Below are 17658 nucleotides of genomic sequence, written 5' to 3' on the forward strand. Positions count from 1 at the left end.
GCGCTACTGCAAACCGGAACAAGTAGGCCTATACTGCATAGAAATTTCCTGTCAGCGCGTTATTTGAGTGGACTTTGCTTTTCCGATGAGCATGAGCGGTACACGAGCGGAACGCACATTCATAGATCGGAATATTGAGCGGAGCGTCAAACGTCAGTGACGAGGAGAGTGAAACATGCGCGCTGAACACTGCCGGGCGGGGCGTGACGCTGCGCGCCATATATATTATTATTATTATTATTATTATTATATGTAGCCTATATTTTCGGTGCATCCCTACTTACATCCCCTCCTTGTTTACAAATCCGAAGTAAGTCCATACGTCCGATTTAAACGCGGACGGGGCTTTCCTGATAACTTTCTGCGATGCCACCCTCTTTATTTTACTAACTTACTGCATGTTGAAGGTGACCCAGCTGACCTCACCAGAAAAAAACTCAACACCACCATCAAGTGGATTGTAAAGAAATTGATTTTATTATTCTACCAAATAGTATAATAAAAGATCGATACTTGGCGTCCGTGTATCGATACAGTATTGCCGCAGAAAATATCGCGATACTATGCTGTATCGATTTTTCCCCCACCCCTACTGTTCATTAAAGTCTGCCGCGTTTAAATTACAGTGTAACTTCTGTACTTTCATACATACATCTCTCTGCACTTCATTAGACAAACAAATTATATAGATCGCGGTCTAACAAATTACTCCATATAACAAAGCACTGTAAACAAGCAACGACTAGATAACTTGACAAGTTTTTTTTTCTTTTTATATTGCAGATTATTCACTCAGTGCCAGCTGTCAGTCTGGGGCTGCACACTTCTACACGTGTGAGGAATCGAATGCCATGACAGCGTATCACACATGAAAAATCAGTAACAGTTTGCAATTAAATCCATTTCCTACCTTTTCTTATAACTCGATAAAATCCATTGCAATGAACGTCATCGGAGATGTTTAATTCACAATCATTCTGAGCAATTATTCATACTTGCTGGCATTCACATCAATCCACAAGTCGTTCTTATAGGTTATTTTCATTCAATTCAATGTAAAAACAATAGGCAAGTATGTCTTGCATCCTTTAATGTTAGCTAATATTGCAAATAAATTGGTTTCAAAACGGTATCGTTTAACTTTTGTCTGGTTGTTACGGTCAGAAAAAAAATGTAATCACATTACTATATGTTATAGCCTCTAGGATAGCCACTAGATTTTATACAGATGTTACTATAATGATTCTGTAAATGGTGATCAGCACCCAAATATTGTATATAATGTGAAAGTTAAGGTTACGTATGTTGACGAAAGCACGTTAGTGCTAGCTCTCCCGGAACTCATAGAGACTCATAGAGCAGTGCCTGCAGTTTGGGGAAAAAAAAATCTTTGTATAGAAGTCTATGAGAACAGTTTGGGCGATTCTTGGCCAGAGTGAAACTGCCCAAAAAGGGGCGGTTAAAAAAAAATTCGTACATTTATATAGCGCTTTTCTGGGCACTCAAAGCGCTTTACATAGAAGGGGGGAATCTCCTCAACCACCACCAGTGTGCAGCATCCACCTGGATGATGCGACGGCAGCCATACGCCCACCACACACCAGCTCATTGCCAATCAGCAGATATGGGGATGGTTAGGAGGCCATGATGGTTAGAGGCCAATGGGCGAATTTGGCCAGGATGCCGGGGTTACACCCCTACTCTTTTTCGAGGGACATCCTGGGATTTTTAATGACCACAGAGAGTCAGAACCTCGGTTTAACGTCTCATCCGAAAGACGGTGCTTTTTTTCTGTATAGTGTCCCCGTCACTACACTGGAGCTTTAGGACCCACACAGACCACAGGGTGAGTCTCACTAGCAGATATTTTGAGGGTACTTAAAGGGATAGTTCACCCAAAAATGAAAATTAGTCCATTAGTGAGCAAAGGCCTCCTTTAGCGAATGGATGCGTTTTTGTAAGAAAAATATCCATATTCAAAACGTAATAATCACTTTAATTTAGCTTGTGCCAGCAGTTGTACACGGAAGCAGCTCCGGGAGGATGACGTAAGATGCTGACCATTTTTAACCTACGATGCCTTGAGGGTGAGTAATTCATGGGCTAATTTTCATTTTTGGGTGAACTAACCCTTTAAAGTACAACCCAATCAATCAAGTGTGTATCATGCTCAATGTCAAGGGGATCTTGAATGATTCCACCAAACATTGAAAGCATTATTGTGTTCTTACTGTGTGGAGTTGAACCGCGATTGGGAGGAAGGATTACCTTGGTTGCTGCTTGCAGCTAGAGAGGTACAGCAAGAGAGTTTGGGATTTAGCCCAAATGATCTAGTTTTTGGGCACATAGTACGTGGTCCGCTTTCTGTTTTGCGGAAGGGTTTGGGGGAGGAAGTTTGTTAGAATATGTAAATGGCTTTCATAGATGTTTATTTTTGGCAGGTATACCGTATTGACCCGAATATAAGACGATGTTTTTTTCTTGGAAATACATCTGAAAAAACGCGGTCGTCTTATATTCAGGGTCTAGACTTTGACATGTCAATAATACACCCACAATAGGTGGGGCCAAATACGCATAAAACGAGTGTGCCATGAAATACGTAATGTAATGCGTGTTGTAAAGATCGCGAGTAAAAACAAAAGAAAAAGAAAACCTTACAGCTGCATGAGTTGTGACTGTCACATTAGCCTGGTGGGACCAAACTCCCTTTGTGATTTTAAAACGTAAGATAGTACCCAGATTTGAAGACTACAGTAAGATTTAACTTCTACTGTTAATAAGATTTTGGTAGGCTACTATTAGATGGATAGCCTAAATGTCCTAATTCAGATGGGCTACCTGTTTTTTGTTTTTTTTAATAGTATATCAAAAAGTGTATATTTTTTAAATGTGATTGTTGGTACATTTTACCAGTTTTTACCATACTTTCAAAACAAAAATTAAAATAGGAAAAATATGCAATATGAAAATGATTTAAGACAAAATGTGTTTTACTGAGAAAAAACAAGATTTGGTTTTTAAAAAGCCTTTTCCCAAAAGGTACATCTGGAAAAAGGGGGGTCGTCTTATAATCAGGGTCGTCTTATATTCGGGCCAATACGGTAAATGATGACAGAATTTAAATTTTTGATGAAATATATCTTTAACGATAACAAGCAGAACCTTGTTTATGAATAAAGTGGAACCAGAAAGTGTTATTTTCTATACTATTATAGTATTTATTAATATTTTGAATAAAATGTATTTTTATATTTTCATTTGACATTTTTTTGGAATTGTGTTAAGTGCTTCTGTCATTTAACTTTATTTTTATTTTAGTTGTAGGTTTAGTCATTTTAATACTTTAACCTAAACTTATTTCGGTTAGCTGCCAAGATTACAGTTCTAATTTAAGGCTTAAGTTTTCCATCTACCGTATTGACCCGAATATAAGACGATGTTTTTTTTTCTTGGAAATACATCTGAAAAAACGCGGTCGTCTTATATTCAGGGTCTAGACTTTGACATGTCAATAATACACCCACAATAGGTGGGGCCAAATACGCATAAAACGAGTGTGCCATGAAATACGTAATGTAATGCGTGTTGTAAAGATCGCGAGTAAAAACAAAAGAAAAAGAAAACCTTACAGCTGCATGAGTTGTGACTGTCACATTAGCCTGGTGGGACCAAACTCCCTTTGTGATTTTAAAACGTAAGATAGTACCCAGATTTGAAGACTACAGTAAGATTTAACTTCTACTGTTAATAAGATTTTGGTAGGCTACTATTAGATGGATAGCCTAAATGTCCTAATTCAGATGGGCTACCTGTTTTTTTTTTTTAATAGTATATCAAAAAGTGTATATTTTTTAAATGTGATTGTTGGTACATTTTACCAGTTTTTACCATACTTTCAAAACAAAAATTAAAATAGGAAAAATATGCAATATGAAAATGATTTAAGACAAAATGTGTTTTACTGAGAAAAAACAAGATTTGGTTTTTAAAAAGCCTTTTCCCAAAAGGTACATCTGGAAAAAGGGGGGTCGTCTTATAATCAGGGTTGTCTTATATTCGGGCCAATACGGTAAGTGCTCAGAAAAAATCTTATTGGAGCACAGAGTAAAATGAAAAGGCACTTTGATAAACCTACAGAATGTCGTGATTTTACATCAGGAGATCAGGTGTTGGTTTTGTTGCCTTCACCTAGATCTCCTTTTTGTGCACGATTTACAGGCTCATACACAGTTCTTCGTAAAATGTCTGACCAAAATGATCAAATTGCAACTCCAGATCGGCGGAAGGTTAGGCAATGTTTTCATGTCAATTTACTTAAGCCTTATCATTCCCGTAATTCAGTAACTCAGATGATTAGTCTTGCTGTCACTGTTGCTTCTGTTTCATTTGATAATTCACAACCTTTTTTTTTGTAGAAGGAGGGGAGGATATGGTTGTCCCTAAGGATTGTGTTTTTCTTCCTAGGTTAAAGAATTCAGAATTTGGATGCTTTGCTTTCGCATTTGTCAGAGTTACAAAGGTTAGAACTGAGAAGAAGAAGAAAAAGGAAATAAAATGGTGCTTAATTTTCCTAGTTTGTTTGCTGATGTACCATCTTGCACACATTTGCTCCAGCATGATGTGGATGTGGGAGATGCATGGCCTATTCGTCAGCAATTTTACAGGGTTCCTATCAGTAAGTAGCAGGTACTGGAGTCTGAAGTGCAATATATGCTTGCGAATGGGATAGCAATTCCTTCGTGCTCCAGTTGGGCTTCACCATGTTTACTGGTAAAGAAACAAGATTCTACTTGTAGATTTTGTACTGATTACCTTAAGTTAAACGCTATTACTAAACCTGATACTTTTCCACTTCCTCGAATGGAGGATTGAGTGGATCAAGTGGGTGCAGTGAATTTTGTAAGCAAATTGGATCTTATAAAGGGATACTGGCAAGTTCCTTTGACTCCACAAGCTCAAGAAATACATTTGTTTATTACATCCTCGGGATTATATTCATACTCTGTTATGAGTTTCGGTTTGTGAAATGGACCCGCTACCTTCCAGAGATTAATGAATAAAGTGGTATTCGGTCTGGAAGGTTGCATGGTGTATTTAGGAATTGCTTGGAATTGCTCCGTTTCTTCTTCTTCTTCTTCTCCAAAATTAATCGCATTTTTTAGGGCCTAAACATGCTCAAACTCATGAATCTTTGCACATGCATCATAACTGGTGAAAATCTACATCTGATATGGGTTTCAGAATTGGGCGTTGCAAAATGGCTCGATAGCGCCACCTATAAAATTTAAACGAAGCGCCCCTCCCACTACGTTTCATGTACGTGTATGAAATTCAGTACATTCATGTAATGACTTTATTCATGTAAAACGTCTCTTGGAGCGAAGTCATAAACGCAAAGTCAGACATTTTGAATTTCCTCTACGAGTTTTGTGCTGTTTTTGCCATTTTTATGCCTCGTACTTTAACAAACTCCTCCTACAGTTTTGATCGGATCATCTTCAAATTTGGTGAGTGTAATTATAATGCCTTTCCGATGCTAAATTGTGAAGATCTTGAGTTTTCGTCGAAGGGCGTGTCCCTGGCAGCCTGACAAATTTCGATGTTTCGCCATGAAATAGGAAGTTGCTGTAACTCAGGCAAACAATGTCCAATCTACCCTTCACATGTTTGATAGGAGTTCTGTCCTGAACACATGTCCATGCCCATATTTAGTTATAGTCATAGCACAAACTGCTGGCAATAGTAAGTGGCATGTTTAACAATGTTATGGACTCCTAGCAACATTTTAAAAAGCGTCAGCAAGTGTTAAATAGGCTAGCAACATGCTAAAAACATGCTAGCAACACTTAGCTAAGTGTTAAAACATGCTATTAATGCAATGAAACAGGAAGTTGCTGTAACTCAGGCATGCAATGTCCAATCTGCCCCAAACTTCACATGTTTGATAAGACTCCGGGGCTGAACACATCTACATGCCCATATTCTGTTATATTCATAGCGCCACCTGCTGGCAGCAGGAAGTGTCATGTTTAACACTGTTATGGACTCCTAGCAACATATTAAAAAAGTGTTAGCAAGTGATAAATAGGCTAGCAACATGCTAGAAACATGCTAAAACATTCTAGCAACACTTAGCTAATTTGCTAAAGCATGTTATTAATACAATGAAACAGAAAGTTCATGTAACTCAGTCATGCAATGTCCAATCTGCCCCTAACTTAACATATTTGATAAGAGTCCTGGCCTGAAGACATGCCAATATTAAGTTAATAGTCATAGCGCCACCTACTGTCGACAGAAAAAGACATGTTTAACACGTGATGCACTATTAGCAACACACTACAATGAGCCATTGAGTGATAAACATGCTAGAAGCATGCTCAAACATGCTAGCAACACTTACTAAGTGCTAAAGCATGCTATTAACCCGTTAAGCCCGAGCCTGCACGAAAAAAATCATAATCAAATTACTAAGCAACCCCTGAATGGAATAACACAAAATAGGTATCATTTTAAAGCTTAGAATCTCAGGTTTTTAAAGAATATTTTGATCAACTCTTAACGAGCGCTGAGCAGTCCCTCTAAATCTGAGTGAACCGAGGGCGGGACGCCCTCCCCTCCGCGAAAATATTACTAATCATATTTTTCATACCACTGCCTTGATCAACAAAAAATGGATATAATTTGAAAGCTTGGAGTCTGAGCTTTACAAAGCATGTAGTTTTGATTAATTCAAATTTAGTGCCGAGTTATTTGCTGATAAATGACAAAAAAAAAAATCATAATTTACAAAATATGTTTTTTTGTGCCATTTACTCTAATATGTCAAAAACATCATACAGCTCAGATAGTCATGTGTCATATGCCATTTGAAAGGTCTCATCAAGTAGAATAAAACAAGCATAATTGGCGCTTTGAATAAAATAGAGCGAGTTTTTGTACGAGAAGTCACCGCCAGGCCCATATGAAAATAATATATTGATGTCACCATTTTGCTTGTAACTTCATAGAACAGTTACAAGCAAATCATGGAAAAATAGACACCATTGCAGATTCTCCTGATTAAAATTAGCCCAAAATCAATATAATCTGTCATTTATATCTAAAAATATTCCTCAAGAGTTTATAACACACATAAAACTGCACAGGGGGCACGTAGTTTAGCAAAAAAGTTACCAGCGTTTTCGAAAATGGCACGTCATTATTTGCAGAAAACACTCATCATAATCCATCACTTATATCTAAAAATATCACTCATAGAGCTATAACACATAAAACAGAATTAGGACATGTTGTTTAGCAAACAAATCAGAGGTTGCAGTCATGCATAGATCTTGAAAAAACGCACAGAATTATTTTCAGAAAATTCTCCCGATTAAAAAGAGCCAAAATTTACCATAATTTGTCGATCAGATCGAAAGTTTCGTTCATAGAGCTGTAACACATGAAACCAGACAGGCGCACTGAGGCGCAGCAAAGAAAAACAGCTCTATGCTTCACGTTGCGTTTTTATTTGTAACTTCTAGAAACATGCATAGATCTTGGAAAATTGCACGTCATTATTTTCAAAAAAATCTCCCGATTAAAAAGAGCCCAAATTTACCCTAATCCGTCGATCAGGGCTACGTTTCCCAAAAGCTTCGTAAGCCTAAGAAGTTCGTAAAAACGATCGTACGACTGATCTTACAACTAGAACCGCTTTCCCAAAAGCATCGTAACTTAAGTAGCACTTGAAAATCATCGTAGATCTACGAGTGCTCTGGAGTAATCGTAAAGCCCTAAGTGCATCGTAAGAAGAAAGATTTATGCGGTCACCTGCAGGACAATCGGCAGATTGCACCTTTAACTTTATTCAAGTGCAATGTGGTTATAATATAAAGTTTTGATTGTACCTTATTGTATACTTTATTACTCTTTTTTTATGAATTTATAAATGAAATAATTAAAAAGGGCAGAAAAATAGAAATACACATCTAAATTAAATGACTGAGCAAAAAATGAATAAAAGATGTAATGTAGTAAATATGCTTCAAAGACTGGGGGAAAAAATCTGTCAATTACTTTCTGACGTGCACGAAAACCAATGTATTGGACCCGGAAATAACGTCTCTATATAGATATTATATACTATAATATATATTTGTATATAAAGTATATTATAGGCTATATTATTATGTAAAGTATAATATAATATAATATAATATAATACAATAGTTATTATATCCGAGTTGTCTTGAGGATAAGGTTAACATTTCAATAAACAAGCATCTACTACAATTACGAGCCATTCTATAAGGTGACATTTCAGCACTTGACAAAAGAAAGCGACTCCTAAGTAGCACTTAAAGCACGGCTACGTGCGATTGCGTTAAGTGCATTTTTGGGAAACGCACGTGAAACAATAACGAATGATCGTAAAATGACTCTTTGAAAAGAGCCTTGAAAATGCTCTTAAGTTCTAAGATCAATCGTTATCGAAAAATGCAGCCCAGATCGAAAGATTTCGGTCATAGAGCTGTAACATGAACCCAGACAGGTGAGCTTGAGGCGCAGCAGAATAAATAACTGTACTTTCACTTTGCTTTTATTTGTAACTTCATGAAACATGCATAGATCATGAAAAATTGCACGTTATTATTTATAGAAAATTCTTAAAGATTAAAAGGAGCCCAAACTCATCATAATTTGTTCATTAGATCTAAAGATATTCCTTATGTTATCACACACATTAAACCATTCAATTAAGAAAAATATAGGTTACGTTTTCATTCATAACTTAATGAAACATGCATAGATCGTGGAAAATGGCACTCATTATTTTTAGAAAATTCTCTTGATTAAAATGAGCCCAATACCATAATCTGTCATTTAGATCTAAAGATATTCGTCATCGAGTTATAACACATAAAACCCCAAATGCACACATGGTGTAACTTTCTCATGGTTTTTACATTTGTCATTTCATTAAACATGCTCCGATTGTGGAAAATGGCATATCATTATGTACAGCAGATTCTCACGGTTGAAATGAGTCCAAAATCAAAACAATCCATTGCGTTTTTCGTGTGTAAATAATACCTAAACCCATAAATTGAAGAAATCAGTTGGAGAGCTCAATTGAACACTTGGCAAGCAGAATGTAAAACCTAACCAGGGGTGCGTTTCCCAAAAACAACTATGGTCGCAAGTTCAGTCATTACCAATAGAGTTCAATGGAACTGACCTCCATAGTTAGCTAATGATGCTTTTGGGAAACGTACCCCAGTGCTGCCTAGTTCCTCTAAACCGGAGTGTACCGCCGGCGGACGTCCCCTAGCGAAGAAAAAAATAATAATCATATTTTTCAAAATCATTCCATTGATCAACACAAAATAGGTGTCATTTGAAAGCTTGGAATCTGTCCTTTACAATGCATGTAGCCACTTTGATTAAGTCCTAAGTAGTGCTGACTTATATGCGGATAAATAGAAAAAAAATATTTTCTTAATTTATGAAAAATGTTTTTAGTGCCATGTACTCTAGTATGTCAGAAACATCATACAACTCAGATAGTCATGTGTCATATGTCATTTGAAAGGTCCCATCGAGTAGAATAAAACAAGTATAATTGTTTGGGGCTTTGACTAAACTTGAAAGAGGCATTATTTCAAATTCAAAACAACAATTTCAAAACTGTAAAGGGCTAAGAAAAAGGCTACCTTGGTTCCAAATGCTGTAACTTTTGATTACTTCATGATATCACCACAAAATTTAAATCACATACAGCACATATGTTGGGAAACATCACCAAAAATAATTTTTCTCTTACCTTGTTTTTTTCATGAGACATTGAACGTCAAATAACAATGATATGAAAAATTTCCCTCGACCACACAATTTTTTCTTAAATTTTATCACCTATTTCTCAACATGAGAATATTCAAATACATTTTCCCCTGAAAGGACAGAAAGTTTTCTATCAAACGATACCAACCTTTTGACTCTCCTTGCTACAGTCTTCGAGTTGAGTCATTATTTTTGTGTATGTCACTAAGAAAAAATAAACAACAACTTCAGTGAGGCAAAAATGCCCTCAGGGTTTAAAGCAGTGGTCGGCAACAGGCGGCCTGCGGGCCAAAACCGGCCCTCCAGCAATAATATCTGGCCCGCGCCCGCAGCCAGATTATTTTGATAGCGGCTGGTTCTGAAATAGACCTGTCATGACAGCAACAGTTACTCACAATCAGAATTTGTGAGCGGAGCAGAGTGGGAGCGTAGTGGTGTGATTTTGACTGGAGCGAGGAGCGGAAAGTCGGAGCGTGGTTTTCACTCGCTCCAAGAGCGCTCCACTGCCGCTCCATCACGAGCACAATTTATGCCAACAGCCCGTAATATAACTGCATATTTAGCAAGAATTCACGTTAAACATATTTAGCTAGCTTGATGGAGAAGGATCACTCAAATCAGAAAGAATGTGAAGCTATGATGACGGCAATGGACATGAGCGGAAAGTTATAGTTCTCAAGGAATTTGTTCCTTCTAGATACTGAATATTTTCAGCTGAAAGCATGATTTAAACAAGTACTACAACACTTATTCACACGCAATCGCTCTCTCAATAATGCATTCAAACAAATGTAATCTTACAGTGCTACTTCATTTGTATCTGCTTTCGAATGAGCAGCAATCTGTAAGAAATGCATCGATCCATAGGTAAAATAACTGCCGAAAACGTACTGTTATTTTAATCACAAACTAAATTTGCACTGCAAAAAGCAGCGATTATACCTTTTAATGCTGACAACCATGTTATTAGCTGATGTCATGTGGTAGGAAAAAAGTTTGAACACTAGTGTTCTAATAAGCCACTTTGAAACTCTGCTGTTATTTTATTTATTTTATTTTTTAATATAGGTTATGAACAGAACTGTGATATTTCCAACATACTGAAATACTTTAGCCGCAGAGCGGTGTTTCTGCGAGGAGTGGAGCGGTAGCGGGAAATGGTGAACCCGGAGCGGAGTGATTATTAAATGCTCGGAGCGCGGAGGGGAAATTGTGATGCTCCACCCCGCTCACATACTCTGCCGGACACCTCCAAACAAATGTGACTTTTTGTTAACGACTGTCCTCCTACAGGATTTAACACAGAGTAACAGCTCACTACCAGCTACAGAAGACACTGTAACAGTCTGTCACAGGCAATTCTAGTTGCATTTTTCTTCAATTAATTTCTGAAATGATCCTTTGACTATGTTCTGGCCCGCCATCTAGTGGCAAATTTATTTATTTTTTGGCCCGATGCCAAACTTGCGGACCCCTGGCTTAAAGGGTTAATATAATGACATAGGAAGTTGCTGTAACTCAGGCATGCAATGTCTAATCTGCCCCAAACTTAACATGTTTGATAAGACTCCTGGGCTGAACACATCTACATGCCCATATTCGGTTATACTCATAGCGCTACCTACTGGCAACAGGAAGTGACATGTTTAACACTGTTACGGACTACTAGCAACATATTAAAAAGCGTCAGCAAGTGTTAAATAGGCTAGCAACATGCTCAAACATGCTATCAACACGTACTAAGTGCTAAAGCATGCTATTAATGTAATGAAACAGGAAGTTGTTGTAAGTCAGCCATACAATGTCCAATCTGCCCCCGAACTTCACACGTTTGATAAGAGTCCTGGCCTGAACACATCTAAAGGCCAATATTCAGTTTATAATCATAGCGCCACCTGCTGGCAACAGGAAATTACTTGTTTAACACTAACTTAAACATGCAAAGTCCGTTTTCCCCCAAACTTCACACGTTTGGTAAGAGTCCTGGCCTGAAAACTTCTACATGCCATTAATCAGTTATAATTTATAGTGCCAGCTGTTGGCAACAGGAAATGTCATGTTTTACTTTAACTAAAACATGCAATGTCCAATCTGCCCTAAATTTCTTGTTTGATAAGAGTCCTGGCCTGAAGACATCTAATAGGCCAATATTCAGTTATAATCATAGCGCCACCTGTTGGCAACAGGATATGTCATGTTTTAGACTAACTCAGTTTGATAAACGTCCTGACCTAAAGACATCTACATGCCAAAATTCAGTTATAGTCATAGCGCCACCTACTGGCAACAAGAAGTGACATGTTTAACACTGTGATGCATTATTAGCAACATAGTAAAATATGCCATTGTGTGCTAAACATGCTAGAAACATGCTAGCTACACTTACTAATTGCTAAAGCCATGAAACAGGAAGTTGTTGTAACTCATGGATACAATGTCCAAACTGCACCAAACTTCACATGTTTGGTAAGAGTGCTGGTCTGAACACATCTAAAGGCCAATATACCATTATAATCATAGCGCCACCTGCTGGTAACAGGAAATTACTTGTTTTACACGAACTTAAACATGCAATGTCCAAACTGCACAAAACTTCACATGTTTGGGAAGTGTCCTGGCCTGAAGACATCTAAAGGACAATATTCAGTTATAGTCATAACACCACCAGCTGGCAGCAGGAAGTTTGGCACATATAAATGACTTTGACACATTCCTCCTATATTTACAACTTTAAATGCATATTGCCCACTGTTGCTGTCTTCCTAAAGGCACCAGGGGAACAGACTGGACTCGATTACCCTTTTTGTTTCTTTTCTCGTAAGTTCAATACTTTTAAAAATAACTACTCTGTAACTGAGAAAAAAGCATTAACATTAATTTGGGCTCTTCAGTACTTTGATGTATATGTGGGTGGAGGATTGCCTTTAGAAGTTTATTCTGATCATAACCCTCTAACCTTTTTGCATTCTTTACAGTCCCCAAGTCAGCGGTTAATGCATTGGATTCTATTTTTACAGCCTTACAATTTAAGTCGTGTTCCCTGACCATAGCGAATAGTGTACTGTTGTGTTGGAACGGTTAATTCTGTTATTCCTTCGCTTTCTTTGTCGTCTTAATTTGCTTTCAGGATCCAGATTGCTGAGGTTAAGGAAGCCGATTGGGATCATTCAGATGACTGTGAGAACACTAATGCACTTTTTGATTTTGTTTGGTGTTTTGCGGAATCCTTATGAGATGCAGGAACTTTTTAGGGGGTGTGTGATGTCTCAGTGGATCACCCTGTGTTTGTTCCTGAGTTACAGGTGACTGCAGGTGATTGGCTGACGTGGTTTTGCACCTGGACTAAATCAACGTGCTTTAAAAGGGACTCATACGAACAATAGAGTGTGGGGACTATTTGCTTGTTGGCATCTGTGTCTGCTCATGAGACTGCCAGACCGCTCATGGGATATGGAGGTTACAGGAGATTGCCGCCGCACTAAAGGAGTTCCCGTTTTGATTCATATTCCTCTAGACTGGACTTTTGCGTTTTGATTATTTGTTGTTTGTTTGGACTGCTGTTATTTATACTACTTACAAGCACTTGCCGACATACTGACTATCATCTACCTTGATTACTAAACATTGCACGTTTATTTTTATAGTTAAATAAAATGTGTTTTGTTGAGCAGTGGTTGTGTGCGGCATCTCCTTAAATTTGGCTTGCGTTCTTAGGAAAAGAAACCTAACACAGCACTAAAATGCCTTTGCATAAATATCATATACCACACATTTTGAAAAAAAAAAAAGTATTGAACTTCTGAATTTAACTCATACTGCACTGTATACTACAGATGATACAACCTGTTGAGAATGTGTGTGCTAAACCACCCAAAACAACTGTATAGCACTATGGAAACATTTTCTTTAGCAAATATACAGATATAGTTTAATATAATGAAGTTATGAGAGTGCTACTATGTTAACATATTTACTTTTCCATGGCAGACATGCTCCTTTATCTGTGCAGGAAAAACATTGTGTTTAAAGAGCCGAAGCACTTTATGTAGATTGTTCAACTTTGATATTGTGCTCTTTTTGAATGAATAACGTAATCAGGCCACTCAGAGAAAAAACATTACTTACATTTGTGTCCACGTCCATGTTACCAGATCTAAACAATGAATGTCTATCATCTGCATTTCCTGAAATGACAGACAGAATTTTCAGTATTTCATGAGGAAAAATATCTTGATATACTATTGTATTTCTGGTATAACAACCAGGGATTAACCCTGAAACAGGCAAGAGTTGAAAATTATCAGCAAAAAAATCACTTCATGTCACTTTTTATATCATCTGGACTTAAGTAAAACATATTCAAAGGAGTTTTTGAAATATTTTATATATTATGGATTTAATGAGTAGTATCTCCTAGGATACGTTGCCCTATTAGGGTATAAAAACAGCCGAAGTCATCAGTAATGCTATGATTTATTTGATGCAAACAAATATGTAATATTCAAAATATGCTGCATGTATGACATGTTTAAGTGTCCTAAAATTGAGGCATAGACATTTCTTGTATTTTTACATCGCTGAACTGTCTCGTCTTCATCCTCATGGGTGGGCAATTCCATCCCTTGAAGTCCACTGTCCTGCATGGTTTAGCTCCATTTCTAATCAATCATATAATGTAATTTATGTAACAACTTAGATTTGTTGTAATCCTGAAGACTTTGCTTAGATGTTTCAGTTCTGTTTGATCAAGGTTGGAGCTAACAACTGCAGAATGGTAGCCCTCTAGGAGCAGGGTCAGACACCCCTGTTCTACCATAAAATGAGCTATGTGAAACCCTGCAAGAAAAAATCTAGTTAAAAATGCAAAGATGTAGTCAACTAAATGTATCAGTTTTACATGCAAATATTAACATTTGCACAATTTTTAAACTCAAAATGAACAGAAAGTGGACTGTGCACAGGGGGCCCCGGGCCAGGAGGGCCTGAAAGGATCTTCCCTAAGGGCCCCGGCCCTGGAATGCGATTTCTACTGAGGAGGATCCCCTCCTCTAGACGCGATTTATAATGCCCAAACACCCCCCTACCCTCTTGATGGAGGCCAGTGCAAGCAGGAGTAGAGTTTTCATTGACAGAAACTTCAGCTCGACTGTCTGCAAAGGCTCAAATGGGCCCTGCTGTAGTGCTGTGAGCACTACAGCATGTACACTACCCGTGTCTTGTCCGTCTCGCGCATGTCGGCCAGACACAGCCAGAGATGGCGCTCCTGGACCACCATAGTGGACATCGCATGACCCAGAGACCGCGCCGTAAACTTTGTCGCTTGTAGCGCGAGGTCTGTCACAGTGCGGAGTTCCTTGAGAACTTCCGGGTCGTGACCACCCTCGTGCAAGTCCCTCAGTGTCTTGGCCTGGTGAACTTGCAACAACGCCGAAGCGTGTAAGGCGGAAGCAGCTTCTCCACAGGCCGATCAGAGCCGACGAGTGTCTACAGACCCAGGAGGGGAGCAACGGTTTGCCCCACCAAGTGGTAGCGGCATTTGGACACAATTGCATCGCAACCGACCGCTCCACCTGGGGAACTCCCGCGTACGGTGCCGTCCATGACCCAGTGAGCTCGTCATGCACCTCCGGGAAGAAAGGCACTTGGGTGGGGCCCTGAGAACCAGTGCGAGCCACCCTGAGAAACCAATCGTCCAACCTCGAGGGTTCGGGACGTGGTGGAAGATTCCACTCGAGCCCGACACTCTCAGCGGCCCATGAAAGCATAGCCATCATTTCCGGATCCGAATCCGGCACCGCTGGCCGTCCAGAGAGCGGCAGCGCTGACGGATCTTCCTCTCCAGAAAAGTCTGGCTCACCCTCCGATGCAGCAATCGACATCCGATCGTCGGGGGGCGCCTCGGAAGATACAGGTGGTACCCTTTTTGAGGGTCCAGCCTGCTCTCTCGACAGCCCCACTGGTTTCGAAGTGCCGGCGGACGGAGGAGCCCTCGGAGGGGAATTCCTCACTGTCACCATAAGACCAGTCCGGCCAGTGGCAGAAGTAGGGCACCCTCGGCTGCCGCCAGGGGGAACCCTAGATCTAGGCAGTGGCAAGGGCACTCGGCCCCTTTGCAGGAAACAGAGTCTGGTCCGCAGCTCCGAGATGGTCATACTCCAGCAATGGGAGCATGACTCATCCACAAAAGCCGCCTCAACGTGCTTAATGCCCAGACACGAGAGGCAGCGATCATGACCATCACCCGGTAACGACCGCACCCAGAAACGCACGGATGGAAAGACATCTTTAAAAAGACGCGTCTTTAAAAAGACGTTCCAACCAGTCTTACCATTACTTGTGGGCTGATTGACGGGCTCTCTCCCTCGTCAGTGCGAGTTTTTAAAAGTCTTTTACAGAATTATGCATTGCTGCTGTTTTTTTAACATTTTCTAACACAGCTGCAAATTACAGTCCAACTGAATGGGTGAACACGCACGAATTTACATGCGAGACATGCCAGAAACAGCCTAAATAACAATTATCATAACAAAACTCATCAAAAATTATGCAAAAACACATTTTATTTATTTTAGTTATTTGAGATGTTATAATAGTTCTCTAATTGTGTTAAAATAGATTAAACAATAATTATTTAACAAATATTATATGCAGGGGCGGATTAAGTGATTTGGGGGCCCCAGGCAAAATACAGGAATGGGGCCCTATACAATTTCACACATTTACAACCTTGAGGTTCCTTTCACTGTTGCTCGCTGCTGCACGACCGTGTTGTTTGTTGGGCAAGATGGCAGATTTGGTGTCAGGGGCAGATTTAGTGATTTGGGGGCCCCAGGCAAAATACAAGAATGGGGCCCTATACAATTTCACACATTTACAACCTTGAGGTTCCTTTCACTGTTGCTCACTGCTGCACGACCGTGTCCCATAGTTGTGTCCAATCTTTTCGATTTTTCATGTACATGTTATAAATAAAGGATTTCTTTAATGTTGTAAATCCCTTGTTCACATTTAAACAGGTTATAATAGTATTAGAGTAGGTTGGGCACTAGGTGGTGCGTTGGGGTAATTTTCACTATGCAATTGTCTCTACACAACGCAAGGCTGTCTAATTCTAAACTTTAAAATATACATTTATTTTTATTTATTTTAATTGCACATTTAAATAGTAGAAGAGACATATGAGGATCTTGCAGCATTGAGGGCAGTACAGTAATTGAGCAAATGTTATTTCAAAGCCAATGAGTGCACAGTGAGTCCTGTTTTTCTGTACAGTCTTTCCAAGCGACGTCCCATAGCTTTCATTGCTCGAAGTTCCGGAGTGAACCAAGGTGAAACGTGCAGATGGAACCAGTCTAGTTTTAACAGGAGCATGTTTCTCAAGTATCTGGGAAATGGCATTATTATAGATGGTGCATATTTCTGATGGACAGTTGGATAATAAACAATCTGACAAGGTAGAAACCCTTATTGAATCAGAAAAAGCAGATGGATACAGAGAACAGATTTTACGACAAGTGAGCATTTTTTTCACAGGCAATGTAAAAATTGGAAAACTAAAACTGAAGTTTAGTAGTTTGTGATCTGAAAAAGCAAAATCAGTTCCACTAACAAGAATATTATATAAGCCAGATGTACATATAAGATCCAATATATGACCCCTGGAGTGAGTAGCAAAAGTTACATGTTGAGTTAGACTGAAACAGTCCAGAACAGACATCAATTCATTGCATTGTACAGTGTTTTCATGTATATTAAAATCACCAAGAAAAATTACAGATGAATAACTAGCACAGACAAGAGTAAGTAACTCACTAATCTCAGAGAAAAAAT

At 38.9% G+C, this 17658-nt stretch overlaps 1 protein-coding gene across 1 annotated transcript in view; it reads right to left on the minus strand.

Annotated features, from left to right (window-relative positions):
- The window catches only part of LOC107661982 (kelch domain-containing protein 1-like), a 46231-nt gene that overhangs the window by 17624 nt on the left and 10949 nt on the right, over positions 1 to 17658 (minus strand). The window contains exon 9 of the mRNA XM_016451807.1: positions 13954 to 14012. Within this exon, the coding sequence (XP_016307293.1) occupies positions 13954 to 14012 (59 nt within the window). The remainder of the gene's footprint in view (positions 1 to 13953; positions 14013 to 17658) is intronic.

The sequence above is a fragment of the Sinocyclocheilus anshuiensis genome, unplaced genomic scaffold, assembly GCF_001515605.1.
Source record: "Sinocyclocheilus anshuiensis isolate Anshui unplaced genomic scaffold, SAMN03320099.WGS_v1.1 scaffold1080, whole genome shotgun sequence".
In the NCBI taxonomy this organism is placed as follows: domain Eukaryota; kingdom Metazoa; phylum Chordata; class Actinopteri; order Cypriniformes; family Cyprinidae; genus Sinocyclocheilus; species Sinocyclocheilus anshuiensis.